The sequence below is a fragment of the Pieris rapae genome, chromosome 13 (assembly GCF_905147795.1).
Source record: "Pieris rapae chromosome 13, ilPieRapa1.1, whole genome shotgun sequence".
Taxonomy (NCBI): domain Eukaryota; kingdom Metazoa; phylum Arthropoda; class Insecta; order Lepidoptera; family Pieridae; genus Pieris; species Pieris rapae.
Window position 1 is genome coordinate 5,140,953 of NC_059521.1, and position 16,063 is coordinate 5,157,015.

At 32.5% G+C, this 16,063-nt stretch overlaps 1 protein-coding gene across 4 annotated transcripts; it reads left to right on the forward strand.

Annotated features, from left to right (window-relative positions):
- Positions 1-427: 427 nt before the first annotated feature.
- Positions 428-14,840, forward strand: LOC110998978 (dual specificity protein phosphatase CDC14AB). Of its 4 annotated transcripts, none has more exons than XM_022267805.2 (8): positions 428-488; positions 1,319-1,459; positions 7,982-8,241; positions 9,988-10,194; positions 11,033-11,351; positions 11,997-12,135; positions 12,711-12,888; positions 13,249-14,840. In XM_022267805.2, the coding sequence occupies exons 2-8, from the start codon at positions 1,414-1,416 to the stop codon at positions 14,212-14,214; spliced, it is 2,115 nt and encodes a 704-aa protein (XP_022123497.2). In that variant the 5' UTR covers positions 428-488; positions 1,319-1,413; the 3' UTR covers positions 14,215-14,840. The 4 variants fall into 4 exon arrangements, with proteins under 4 accessions (XP_022123497.2, XP_022123496.2, XP_022123499.2 ...); XM_022267804.2 differs by having other exon boundaries at positions 447-591; XM_022267807.2 differs by lacking the exon at positions 428-488 and adding an exon at positions 676-816.
- Positions 14,841-16,063: the final 1,223 nt, after the last annotated feature.

Consider the following 16,063-nt stretch of genomic DNA (forward strand, 5'->3'; position numbering starts at 1 on the left):
AAGATTGGTGGTGAAAAGAGCGAATTTCATATGAATTTATGTTACGTTGGGGTAAATTACGCCTAGCACTAGCAACGTCTTAGTACGCCGCGCTAGTGCTGCGTTTACCGGTATTCATGCGGAATCTAGGAAATTAGCAACGAATTTATAGTCGCAATAGACACTAAATTTGGTAAGTTTTAAAGGTGACTTTTTCCTATAAGATTTTACCTAAATAAATAGTTATGACTTAGTAGGAACATCCATCTATATAGAATGAATGACGAGAAATTTGTGTACATTACAAGTAACGAAATTAAATTTACTATGGCGATGTTGGTAACATGCACAGTGCACAACAAAATTATTAAAAAGGAAGTTGACAGACTTGGTGTAGATTTGACACATGCGCGTTATAGCGCAACATTAATTTAGAATGTTATCTGTAGTGTAATTGTGCAGCCTACACAGTACACAGTGTTGAGTGTTCTGTGTTACCCATCTCTTCAGTAAGTGTTTTAAACGTAAATGGGGATTTTTGAATTAAAACCATTCATCTGAATAAATTATCTCTGGCAAATTGCCGATCTCTTTTGTTATTTTACGAACCAGGTAAACTATTTGAATTGGATCTTAAATCAGGCAAAACGGCGGTTTGCGACCTTGTGAATTGTGATTTGTGATGCTACGTCTACTATTGTGATTTGTTGTTACGCCCGGTTTTTTGCTAGTCAAGTGTTGAACAAGTTGCAGAGTGGTGCTTTACAATGAGATCGGAAAACTCAATAAATGATTTTATCAATTTATACCGTTGGAAGTTCTCATAATTCCTATTTGGTAGCATCTGACCTTAGTTTTAAGAATTCGCGACCCACGCCGCGTAATAAAACTCCTACGCGCCACCAAGAAATAAACTGTGTTTTCACTAAAAAACTACAGAATGTTTACAAAACTAGTCGATTTCTAGAGAAAGTTTTCACAAATTTAAGTGTATTAATAACGTTATATTATGAAGTACAAGAGATAGTATTTACAGGCTTAAGTGTTGTATGATGGTAATAGCATTATGTGTGGAGTATCTACTGATTTTATAAAGTTGTCAAGGTTGAAATACACTTTTAAGGAATAAGCACTCATTATTGGAACATATGGCATGAATTGTAGTTAATTACTATTCTACAACCTTCTTTTAATTAGATTATTTTAATGAATATAATTTAAGACAGTACTTATCAAATAAAGTGATTGTATTACATTTGAAATCATGTCCATTTGTACTACCATAATCAAGTTCATTATGGTGATCATCATATTTTTTATCTAATAATCTTTTTTGCAGATAATCAATAATATGAAAGTAGGTTTGGACATCCTACATAGTGTTGTAGACCTAAAATAAAGAAATCAAGGAACCTGTTATGTTACCAAGTGAGAATGGATGAAAATGATATAATAATTTCTTCTACGGAGATAATTAAAGGTAACTAGTTGTAATTCCTATAAAAATATATCTTTATTGTGAATGAATATATATAACATTAAACTACTAATAATTACTCACTACTAAAAGCTGTAAATTTAACTTAATTTAATAAACACTTGCCAACTTCAGTCTTCTGACAAACACAAACAAATACATAGCTTTTTATAAACACAATATTGTTAAAGCCTACTTATTATCTATAAATGGTTGGTATTTTGGTTAGTTATTAAATATAATTTCAAATATGTGGGAGTCATAAACTGTTAAAGTAACAATGACATCAACATCAACAAAGGGAATTACATCAGATGACAGTTACAAAGCTTCTAAGTGGCCTTCAGGTTTTATGTAATCTATTACAAATTGTTTGTCAAGGTTTCTCTTAGTATTTGTTCCTTTAAAATTGTGTCTACAAAGTGTCGGTATGAATCAAGTACATATCTATTAAAACAATAAAGAAATGTAAATTGTTATTGGAAAACAGGCCAGATAAATATGAAGCCATTCTTTTTTTTAATATTATTATCACTAAGAAGATACCAGTTGTTCTTTTTGTAATATCTAACCATGTTTAATTGCTCTAACAATTTACCAAATGTTATTCTCCATATGTAACAATTATTTTGCAACACTGTAAATCAGTTTATCGTAGTAAATTATAATAATAATTTATTTATTTCATTATAAGTAATCTAACAGCTTATACTTATACATATTATTATACAAAATACTAAGACAATACAGAAAGCCAAAACAGATTACATAGATAAACAATTTATGTATAAAAAACAGAAAACAATGAAGTGCATTAATGATAAAGATACATTAAAAAAAAACAAAAGAATAAAACTAAAGTAAACTGAAATTTGACATTTAAAAACAACAAATAATACTTAGAATTTAAAACTACTACTTAAACAAAATCAGAGTCTTCCCGCTTCTCCAAGTACTTCTTGACATCTCTCTTTTTGAGGTGGAGGTGGATAATAATAATAGCCTTTATTCAGATCCATTTTACATTATATATTTTATATACATTTAAACAAATTTCCCTTTTAATACAATTCTGGTGCATCTGTGTGTCCTTTTTTGGCAAAGGTCTCCTCCTAATCCCGCCATTCCTCTTTGCACTGTGCCACTCTCTGCCATGTACATGGTAGTACTACTTAAAAAGCTTTAATGCTACTTAAAAAGCTTTTCCTAAAGATACAAGTACATTATTTTTTTCTCCAATTCTACATAACAAGTTTTAATAGTTTCACTGTTATGACTTTTAAGGCAATACTTGTAATTCAACTATTCCATTGAAAGTTTCAACAATATACATATATAACAGGATCTTGTTTGAGTGAAAACTGATGCAATACATAGAACAGTTATAGTATAGTAGTATGAATAACTAAATATAATTTATATAAATAAGGATTGTGATATCCTTTAAAAGTACATTTATTTTAATTTCACTATGAAATAAACTTTAAGTATATATGCACTAAATAATTACCTTAAGTCTCGTCAACTATATTATATGCCTATGCTATATTTATATAGTCAATGTGCTTCAAAAAATTCGAAGGAGAAGGTAATCAATTTAACGTGTTTTTTATAATCATAAAATTGTTATCATTTGAATACTAAAATGTTTGATAACCTTTTTATTAAAATTGCCGAAATGTAATTTATAAAGTTTTCGAACATTTATTATTAAACTTTAACTTATAATTCCGCGATGTCATAATTATAAATTTACACGCAACTGTGGTTATACAACCTATATTTTATTGTGTATTTCACTTTTAAGTTTAACCTGCTGAATCGGTTTCGATATATATGTTGCCTAGTGGTTTTGTGCTATTATCATTCTGAGGTTGGTGGTCCAACACTAATTAATAGAAGTCAACAAGGTGTTACACCACAGACTATACTAGTACGTGAATATAAAGGAAATATAATAAATTATTTTTACGAATGAAAAAACCCCGATGTCTCAGACACATTTCTATGTCTCCTTGTTCAATTAAATTCAATAAGCGATAAGATTTCACAGCCTACAAACTAGATACAATTACTGTTTTACTCTGCACTCTGTAAGATAGAGTTGTGAAGGTGTACTCGAGCAAGTATGAGACTTCCACTCTTGTGCGTTTTAACTATATGGGCATGTTCTAAGTCCATAACTTTTCATGTATATAAATTATGCAAACCACATAGCATTTGCCATTACGTTGCAGCGCCGTCTTACCGTCCGTAATTTGCATACATTATGCATGGAGTTTTTTGAAAGATAAGAAAATAGAAACATTAAAAATATCTATGAACTTTCTATCTACAGTTTCTGTAAAAATTATTCAATAAAAAAACCACTATTTTTTATTTTTGATCTTTTTCCATCTATAGCTAGTTACTATTTAGAATTTCAGAGAGAGATATTAATAAGGCTCATAGCCCAAAAATCTTTGATTTGTTTTTATATTTTATAAAACAAACGTAAATATCTGGAATAATCATATGACTTATGCAGGTTTAATATAATATTTTGCATATCAATGGTTGCATTACACGCGGCAGATTGCTGAACAATCATGTTATTCACTATTTTATACCGTAATATATTTCAATGTAAGCCTAGGTTTACAAATAAATACCGGCTTCATGATTGAGCAAGGTACTGGGTCGATTTTACGCCGGAATTAAAAAATTAGATTTCTAGTAACGATAACGAACGAACGAATATCATAATAAAATATGATACAAAAATATGTATATCTAAAAATGGCAGCTAAAGTGAAAGCTAAAATATTTTATTTACAACCCTGTAACTAGCAAGCTATCTCTTAAGATAAAAAATTAAATTGATTTCACACCATTAGTTATGTTCAAAAACCTGACTTTGACTTATGTTTTTATAATATTTAAATATTCCAAGTGACCTGCATATTTACAATTTAAATCAAGCCCCCGCATGTTCTAAATTCAAAAATAGACATCGCTTCCTACCCTACACATGCAATGATGTAGGGTGCAAGTGTTGTAGTGCCCTTGAAGTTATGTAACGTATGGCCCAAGGACAGGCGGAAAAAATATTTGCATTTGGTTATCTCTGAATATCTGATTAGCTGTATCTCGTGATTTTTCGGAATTCACAAAGACCTCAATAAACAATATGAACATTTAGTTTATAGTATTGTTCCTGCCCCCTATATTTGGTCGTAAAAACCGATAGTCGTAACAGCCGATGACGTTTTTAAGAACCTAATACAATAGTATTCTGCCTGGACCTTTGATTTTGGTCAATATAACCAGTATGTAGTTATAAACGATGTCGTCGTAAACGGTTTTGACTGTACATATGTCATTTTTCCTTTGAGTGTGAACAGCTCTCGGTTCTTTTCGTCTAATGCAAAATTAATTTAAATAGGCATTATAAACTCATTATCACCAATTTTCACGATAGTTCAATCAATGATGTGATTATTTACCTGGTAATAACTGTGTTTGTTGTCGTTGGAAAATACTACATGCACGTGTACAAAGGTGTTACATAAAACATAGTGGTATTACTTGTAACATGTAACATGTGTGCCTCCGCCCGCTTGCCTCCTTTTACATTAAAAAACGCTTAAGTAATTTTTCAATGGTCTACGTCTTATCAATTTTCCTTGTTACGTTGCATGTAAATAATAGTATGCGAAATTACCTCTTAACTGGTGCAGGGTTACCTGTCAAGAGTTGAAACGCTATTCTGGCGTTAATTAGAATTTGATCAATTTCATCGTTCGCCTTGAAATGTGGGCTAGTGTGCCGATTTTGGCATTGATTCCTTTTCAAGGTTTCTAAGTTGGTGTAAAAACGAAAAAGTTTTACTACTTTGCTACCGGCTTACACCTATAAAGTTGAAGCAATTTGAAAGAACAATAATTTACCTGGTTTCTCAAATCAACGTATATTATGAATTAAATGTTTTAAATACTTTTGCTAACATATTTATAAGTATTACTCAACTAACAATATATGGACTTATAATGTTATTTTTATTTTATAGTCAAGGTTTAAAACGTGACACGTAAAATATTTGTTTGTCAAATCTTATTTATCTCTTTAAACGCATTTAAAAAAATACTATTTTACGCATTTCAGTGTATTTAAAGTACTTTGTCGATTTACTGTTTAACCCTTAGATTTTTAGTATTGTCGAATATAACAAATATACTTCATACATACATATCATAATGGTATTATGATATGTATCGTGTATGGTCGGTTAGGCTCTTAGTTTTCATAGAAAAGGCGGCTCACTTGATGTAAAGTAGTGTTGCCCAAAATCGGTCTTGGTCTTGCAGTCTTGGTCTTGTTCTTGCATTTTTGCAAGACCAATACCAATACCAAGACCGCCTTATCGTAGCAAGACCAATACCAAGACTGAAGCCTGCAAGACTTGAGCAAGACAATACTTAAGCCTGCAATACTCTTGCGTCTTGCAGTTAGGACAAACTGAGATTTGGGCGTTATCAAATTTTCAACTTTATCACTAGAGAAATAAGGTTCAAGGTTGATTGGGAAAATGTGACGTTCTGCGAATAAACTGTTGGTCGGTCGGTGTATTATATACCTACATATTTGATAATTTACCGACAAAGACGCCGCGGTTTGCAACAAGTGTATCACAGCATTTGACACGCTGTCTCGATAGTGGGTGATTTGAACAAATTTGAAACGTGGAAAAACTCCAAATATGAGCGACGTCATATTGCTTTACGCATTTGGTTTTAAAATACATTTCCAAAAATCGAGATATGCAGTGTCGGTTTATCAACTTCTATCGTATCTACTCTAGTAGCTAGTAACCTCCATAAAAACAGCAGGCAACGTATAGTTCTAATAAAAAAGGAACATAATAAACAATATTATTTGCATAATTATCTACACTTTATTTTTGCGTAGGCACAAAACCTATTTGATTTTGATTCTGATACTTCTGTTTTTTAATCTTTCAAAGATTTATTCTATCTATCAAAGAATGCCGCATTTTTCTTTGTCGGTCTTCGGCTTGTGTGCTTATAAATATGAGTTTTTATTTCAATTTCAGTCATTTCTAATTGAGTTTCGCTTCGAGTCTATCTTATTTATTATTCTCGCCCATTTACCTAGCTAGGTACTCTAAATTCTTATTGCTTTCGGAGTGAATGTTTACAATTTGATATGAGTGACGAATAAATAGCAATAGGCTAATAGGTATTTGCAAGTCTTGCGAGACTTGCGAGACTCTTGCTGCAAGATCAAGACCAAGACCAAGACTGAGAGCGCAATACCAATACCAAGATCAAGACCAGGTGTATTGACGCAAGACCAATACCAAGACTGGTCTAAGTCTCGTCTTGGTCTTGCATTTGGGCAACACTAATGTAAAGCGATATCGCTCCGTCGTCCATGGACGCTCACAAGTCATAGATATATTATATAATAATTTTCCAAATAGAAGCATTTCTTCTTTTGACTTCATGTACCTATTTAACAAATTGGGCGTTGTATTTAAATACTCATGATATAAATCAAACATTTGAAATGCATATAACAAAATCAACAAAGCGTCGTGATTGGTCATTTAATAATTACGGAGTCAATTCCGAGTATTTTTTATGCATGTACCAATTAACGTGGTCAGCGAATATTAATGACATTCGAGCAGAGGCTTCAATTAAAAGTTGTGACAATATACTTTAAGTATCGTTGCCTGAATTGGAGTACGAGTTTTTATTAATACTATAGGTAATATGTGTAAATTAATACATAAATTATCAATTGATCATCTCGATCGCATCTTCGACTATTGTTTTAAAACTTGCCACTTTCCTTGAGATGCTTTTCTTTACAGTAAGACTAAGTGTTAGGAGCACTTGGAAAGTACATAAGTACTCAGCCGGGATTCAAACGTACGACCTCGGTCCTTAGGATTTAATCTTCGAAGTAATCTTTACATTATGTTTTATTTACTAAAATTATCTTAATCGGCATATTTTATTTAATTATTTGATTATTACAGAAATACAAACGTTATCCACACATATATACAGACTATGCCAATACGATAATGTCGAGAAACATTTAGTAAAATATAATAAAGTACATATGTAATATTATTATACTTAGATTATATATATTTTAAAGTTTGCTAATAATATAAGTGCAGACTTTTACAAATCTACGCCTGAAACGTCTATTAAATGTTATTTCTTTAGGTGGAGTTAGACAGAATTACCTAGAAGCATGCGAATGTTTGACTTTTGCAAATTGAAAGAGTATTTCATTTCGTAAGCAATTCAAAGTCTGATTGAATTTAAAAGAAAAGCTGGTAAAGCTTTCAAATCAATTTATGTAGTGGTTTGTTGTGTATTGGCTAGAATTCTATTGCTACTAGAATTATGTAGCTTTGCCTGATATGTATCTTGATAGGAAAATACCAAAGCGAAAGAAACAAAAAATGTTGCTCATAACTAAGACATGTCGTTATATTATTTTCAGATAGATTATATTTCGCAACACTCAAAACTGGTTACAAACCAAAGCCTACGCGCAATAGTAAATACTTCCACATTGAAGATGAGATTGTATATGAAAACTTCTACTACGATTTTGGACCTTATCATTTGTGCCATTTGTATCAATTTTGCAACAAGCTTAATGAAGAATTGGAGAAGAATCCGAAGAAAAAGATTGTCTTCTACACCAGCAATAGTGAAACACTTAGGCTTAACGCGGCCTATCTTATTGGGAGTTATCAGGTTTGAATATTTTGGCATTTATGATATGTTACTTATTACTATAAAAGCTGAATATTTAGTTGTTATATTAGCAGGTCATGTTTATTACTTCTTTATGTATCAGTTTAAAAACACTTTTACAGATAAAGAACGACAAAAGAGTATTTGTTAGAAGTGAGCGATTACAATCTATACAAATATTTATCGAAGTTAAATTGTTCATATTTCTTTCATTTTGTTCTCAAATTTTAAATCCGTAATAAAATTTTGTCTTTATTATAACTGCTACTTGTCTGGATAATTGAAAAAATACAAATTATTTCGTTCAGTAGCTTGTAGCGTTGTTTCATTAAAATATATCTTTTATAGAATAAATTGCGTAGGTAACAGAGCTTACGTCGGTCATCAGTGTTTTAGATTAACGTTTTATTGGATAATCGACTTGTGTGGGACGTTGTATTGTATCTACTTTAGCAAAATTACAGTTTGATTGTATTGGCTTAGATGTTATATCTTTCGAAAGCTATCATTAATATATTACTAAAAAAAGTTGTGGATATAGTCTATAATTGATTTCATATTAGTTAAATGAATTAAGTGTTATCAAATGCTAACATTTAGAAGAATTATAACTAAACGCCCGATTAAAATTGAACTTGATTGACTATCATTGGTGGTGGACTATCAGTAATGTTTATTATATAACTAGCCCGATTTAGAATTACCCGGCTTAAAAAATGTTATTGTGGGGTATCCATAAAAGATATACCATCGAGCAGTTTTTCGTAGACCTTTTCAATGTGTACAATATTTAGTACATTATTTTGATAAATCTCGTAGGGTGTAAGGCCTGCAATGTAAGCGGAAAAATGTAATTATTTACAACATCAAAATAGAAACCTCAAAAATACCAGTATTTCTCTACTATTTAATGGATGTTATTATACTTATAAACCTTCCTCATCACTCACTTTCTATTAAAAAAACCGCATCAAAACCCGTTGCGTAGTTTTAAAGATTTAAGCATACATACATACATAGGGACAGAGAAAGCGACTTTGTTTTATACTATGTAGTGATAATAGGAACACAGTAGTAATTATCCTATGTTTTTCGAAGATGCGATAACAATTATCAAGCGTTCTAGTTAAGAAAACCGTTAATACAGTTTACGACAGCGAAAAATCACCAAATTCATTTAATCTGATCGTTTGGTAAATCACAATGTTTCAAATTAATTCAACTTTGACTCTTATGAATATTGAGATGTTTGATTTCTTGATAATTTGTGTATGTAACAAGTTTTTAGTCAGTGGCATTATAACTATAATTGTAGTCATTTTGCAAATAATTAATCGTGTCATCTACTTCAACACTAATATTATAAAGAGGTAAGTATGTTTGTAATGAATTGGCTCAAACAGTACTTAACCGATATTAATAATTCTTTCACCATTTGAATGCTATATTACTAATATAGGCTATTTCGATTGTAAAGGAAAAAATAGAAGGAAGCCTACTTAAGCTACAGTAATGTTACCCATGGTGTCTTATAAAATTTTATAAAATGGCATGTGCTACAAAAACTATTGATGATAGAACTAACAAATGTTCCACAATATTAAAGAACAATTATGTACAAAAAAATATTTAAAAAATAAATGTCCAATCGTACGAAGCCTGGATAGTTTATATGTGAAATATTTTACAAATATTTAATTTCATTACAACGGTTAAGTAATATCAAGATTATTTTCTCCATTTCAGATAATATATCTTGGCTCTTCCCCTGGTACGGTCTACAAGCAGTTAACAGAAGGCACTTGGACCTTATTAAACTTCCGTGATGCGTCAGGCGGCCCAGCGCTCTTTGATATATCTCTTCTAGATGTGCTGCAGGGCATCAAAGTGGCTCATGATGCGAAATTCTTCGACTTCGAGCACTTTGATACGGAACAGTATTTGTTTTATGAGGTCAGTGCTGGATATGACATGTTAACATCCTATAGTAGATAATTTTTACAATGATTTATTTAGTCAGTATCCTTCAGGGACTCAACAATATGTCTGGTTATTGCCTCATTGTGCATTTAAGAGTCTTAACCTTTATCTTTCTTAATTAATCGTTAATTGTTGAAATCTACTACTACTTTATAGTAGTAGTAGATTTCTGACTCCACTTATGAGGAGCAGATAAATGGAGCAAAATTGTAACACTATGGCAACCAAGAGGCCATAAAGGAAACCGAGGCAGGCAATTTAAATGGTGGGGGAGGCCTTTGCCGTGGGCAAACAGAATCAGTTATAGTAGATTAACAAAAACAATAGCTATAATGTATATATTTTGTATTCTGATATAAGGCTATATATAAATAAATAAATTGTTGAAATCTTCTAATGCAAGGCGAAAAATCAATTCTGAGTTTCATTGATATTTTTAAGACAAGTGGGTATTCAATCTAGTTCTACATTCGTTTTTCCAAGATATTCATTTATTTTCCGTGCCACATGTGCAACGGTGGTCCTGACTACTTGCTTAATTGGATTTATTTACAGAATTCAATAATATACCACAAAAATTACTTAAAAGCTTGATTAATTTGAAACAGTATCACGATATACGGAATTGAGAATATATTGAAAATCTGTTATCACGACATCGAAGGGTCTCAAGGAAGGCTCATATATGGTCGTAATAGCCGATGACGTTCTTATTCAGTACCTTATAGAATAGAATTCAGCCGGAACCTATGATTTTGGTCAATATTATTGGAATGTATACAAATTGTATTTGGTACCATAATATTTTCAGAAAGTAGAGAACGGTGATCTCAACTGGATAATACCCGGGAAAATGCTGGCGTTTTCCGGTCCCCACCATCGCTCGCGTTTGGACCGGGGTTACCCACTACATAGCCCGGAGCACTACCACGAATATTTCAAGAAGCACCACGTGACCACAATCGTCCGGCTTAACAAAAAATCATACGATGCCCGACAGTTTACTGCGCATGGATTTGAGCATAGGGAGTTGTTCTTTGTCGACGGTTCCGTGCCTTCGGATCTGATAGTCAACAGGTTCATAAGGATCTCTGAGGTGGCGAAGGGCGCTGTTGCTGTACATTGCAAAGGTAATATTATTAATGTTATTTGTACCTACTTTACAATTGTTTGGCATGGGAAGGTAGGTAGGAAGGTAGGTAGGTACTTACCTAACCTAATTGCGAAAATTGCGGGAAATGACTGACTCATTATCCGCAATTAGACTCAAATTTGGTCCGTTTTGCGTAAAGTCCTGGCTAATTTAGCCAGCCTAGCTCTGCAGAAGCACAGAAGTCTCCTGGGCACTTCACAGGCTTCAAGGAGCGACCTCACTGTTTGAAATGGGTTCTATACAATCTGTTTGGAACGTAAAGTTGTTAGAAAAGTTTCCATTTTAGCTTTTTGCAATGAACTTCTAAAAATTGTGTAACTAATAAATATAACATAAAAGCTCTTGAACAATGGAAAATGAAAATATAATACAAAAACTATAGAAAATAATTATAAATGTTAAAACGACCAAGTGTTAAATAAGGTTTTGTCGAAATACTTAAAAATTAGTCAGCGAATTGTATATATATATGCGCCTAATATATATATAACTAATGTATCAAATTCGATAATTTTGTCATTATCAGGAGAAATGAAAGAGATTTTTTTAAATATCCATATCACGCTAAAACCCCGTACAACGATTCATGATAAAAAAAATTAAAAAACACGTTTTTTTTCAGCTGGTCTTGGCCGTACAGGAACTCTGATAGCATGCTATATGATGAAGCACCATGCCTTCACAGCTCGCGAGGCAATCGCGTGGCTACGGATCTGCAGACCTGGATCTGTTATTGGACACCAGCAGTGGTTCCTTGAGAAGTGAGTACGATGTAAATAAGAGACGGTGCCATATTAATGTTCATCTCGATACTTAATCTTCTACGTATCACCTCGACGTCGGCCATTGCACAACTGCGCGTTTTTCAAGGCAGTTTTTACCGGGTGGAGCCATTTTGTGGAACTAGCTGCCCACTGAAGTATTTCCGAATCAATTCGACTTAGGGTCCTTCAAGAAAACACTCTTTTCTTAAAGGACCCTAAGTCGAATTGGTTCTTAAAAGGAAGAGTTCTTAAAAGGCCGGCAACGCACTCACGAGCCCTTTGGCATCGAGAGTGTCCATGGGCGGTGGTATCACTTAACATCAGGTGAGCCTCCTGCCCGTTTGCGTTTCTATAAGAAAATTACACTTTATTGCGTAAAACAGTAGAGAAAGTATGTATTAAAATATACTTGCATTGCGTTGGATTTCATTCCTGCTATTATATATAAATAACGACTGTTTTTGAAGGTGTCTCTCCCGAACCATTTAAAAATCTGTGTTTTGACAATGACATACTTTTCATTTTATTAGGTATGTAACTGAAATGCATTATGTATTCAAAATCTTTTTCAGCATTCAACCTCGGATGCATGCCGAAGGAGATGCACATCGTAGAAGACACAACATTACATGCCTACCCGTGTTTGCACGAGGCATATACAGCGACTTGGCTCCAGAACCGGTACCAATACATGACAAACCAGTTTCGTTGCAAACTATATTACACGCCAAGAACGCTAATACCAATAAGGTAGGTTTTGTATGACGATAACTGATTTCATGTTAAAGTGATAGACCCAATTCGATATTATTCTAAATCCATCATTATTTATTTATTTAAACTTCGGTACCATAATATACAAAATCATACATAAAAAAACAAAAAAGGAGGTTACATATGATATTAGCAGTACATGTTTAGAATACAAAGAAAGAAGAAAAAGTTTTAGCCGTCCTTAATTCATAAACTCAGCATAGGCCTTTATGAGTATAAAATGAGTCATCCTTTTAAACTCGGTTAGGATTAATTGAATGTTACAATGGTAAACATTATGACAGACTGAATGTCGCCTATATACCTAAAATAATTTTACTTTTCTCTATATTTCAGCTGGACAATGCCAATGCACTTAACGCGAACGAGACTGACCGAGAAAATAATATAACGCCCGTCATTGGCAAGTACAAGACTACCGCTTCCCCGATGTTACCAGTTAAAGTGTTCACACCGAAAATGAACTATATGCTTCCCACAAACAATGTAAAGAACGCCAATAACACCAACCTCAAACCACAGCCGAGATTAATAAACTCAACGATAAAATCTCACTACGCGGCCAAAACATCCACTTTCCCCCCCACAAGAGGTGCCAACTCCCAAGCCAAATTAACTGGGGTCAAAGCTCAGTTTACGGGCAAAAACAGCTTCCACGGCCGTGCCAATCTTGCCCGACCGGCAAATTACACTCACGGCGCAAGCCCCATCAAGACATTTACCAGAAAAGCAATGAGTGTCACAAAAATGACGTCAAACGATACAAACGCCGTCACAACCGTCAGCAACGTTACCACAACTTTGACAACGCTGACGGAAAATTGTCATTTGAATGGCAAAAACCGTCTTCCATCAGAGCCGAATCTCAAAGCCGCACCAAAAACTCCCGTAATAAACAGTGCCAGGAAGAAAATGATTGTTCGATCGAATTCCAGTTCTCGTAAAAAACTTCCTAAAAGTGTCACCAAAAGTAATCTCGAAGCCAGCCAAGAGCTATCATCGAGCGATACCAATATAACCAACATCTCTGTCGATTCTCTAGAGACACCCTTCAGGTTCAGACGGAAACGGGATAAATCTAAAAGTCCCGAACCGATGGACACTTTATCTAACTCGGTTATAACTGCTGATGTGACTCCAGAAAACTACGAGGAGACAAATAATTCGCAAGGGAATAAGTTGTATAAAATTAAGGCGTTACGAAAAAAATGTCCTGCATTCGGCGTGAGTTTACTGAAGAAAGAGGGTGTCCAAACAAGGTCGAGTAGTTGCGCTAGCGGTTCAACCGTGAAGAAGAAATGATCTCTACTTAGCGTAGCGAGTTAGTTATAGTTGTGCATAGCACATGTATTTGTTTTAGGCAACTCGAGGGACAATTTTGATAATCTATTGGAATCAAATGCATATTTACAACTATTATCAATAAAAACGATTTTGCAGACATCATATTTGACGTTATCAAAAATGATCCTTCGAGCCAGATTGGTAGGTTTGTTTAGATTGTTGCCGACTGACTCGTTAACCCATATCACGTTTGTTTCCTAATAAAAAGGTTTTCTAAACAAATTTATCAATTAAGTAATCGCTTTATAGACCCCATTAATTGCTAAAATACGCGTATCCGTGGGCGTTTCGCTCAAATATTCGGATTAAGTCATATAATTTTTTTTCAGTTTAAAACAGGTACAAACAGGCATAATTTAAATATATGTATTTAGAGAAAATACTTGACGTTTTAAACTTACGTATATCATGAGAGGCGCCTGCGATTTCGTATTTTAGTAATGAGCCTAAATGTTTATTATATTTCATATTATATAGACATAAGTGGTTGAATGTCCAATAATTATGTTTCAGCTGTGTTAAGTTTCAAAACTGTTTTGCATACTATATATTTACCCACCTTTCTTCTATCTATATTCTTTTTTTAATTATTTTCTTTTAAACAATTTATACATACATATTTATAAAGCGTTTTGATTAATACATATTTATAAAAAAAGAAAATTAATATTTTTTGTTCTGTAAGAGCATCATTATGTTATATCTTAAATTTACTATAAAACTTATTTTATTTCTTTTGATAATGCTTTGTATTTTATTTTTATTATATACAAAAACGTAAAAAGTTATTGGAATTTCAAGTTAGTTCTTAAGATGACATATTTTTGTAATATAATTATTTTTATTGTTAGTTTTTAAATGCCATTTAAGCTTTTGAAGGCTTCCTTGTTATACTTAACATGATTTATTGTATCTTAGTTTTTGCAATATTTCGCATGAGTTAATAGTTATTTAATAGTAAACTTACATTAAGTATGTTACTAAGTAATCCCATTATTTTGATTTAAAATTAATAGAGTCATAGCATTATATATTATATATAATACAGTCGAATTTATAGTCATATCACAAATTATATTCTCAATATTTTTTCGTTATATCAACTTCGATTATGCTGAGAGAGTGATATGTTGAGGTTAGACGCAGTATTATTATCAAAGTCTATAAGGTCAACCAGTAAAATTGCAAGAAAAGTACAATCTATAATTCTTAATTTTTATTTAATTTCGCACTTCTTGCTCTTTACTAGGGTTGCCTTACTAATAATTTCAGTAACCTGATTTTATTTGTACTCTAATGCAAAAGGAGTTAGAAAACGTATCTGTATGTAATGAGAAATACATTTAGTTGTTTGCAAAAACTTTCCAATAATAAAGCAGCCAACAGATTTTATATTTACTGAATGCTGCATATGACGTCAATATATATTTTCAATAGGTAAGATAAGTATAAAGTGTCCCAAACTAATTGTAGTGAAACTTTACATGATAATGTAAACAAAATTTATATTAGTTGTGTTGTAATATAAGACTGTTGTTTATGCCATTTTTAATACTTTATCTAGTGTGTGGTACTTACAATATTAAAAAACATGCAACAACTATTCGGTGTTGGCTTAAAACATAATATTTTTTATTAATAACATCCTCTGTCCATACTTAATAACCAAAGAATTGGTCCTTCGGTACGGATTTTTTAAGTTTTGAGATAATATTGTAAGTACAGCCCGGACTGTTAGTATTTAGCCTGCTGGTGAGAAGTTTTAAACGTACTGTATACATTTGGGTCTAACTTGTCGTTTTTCTGT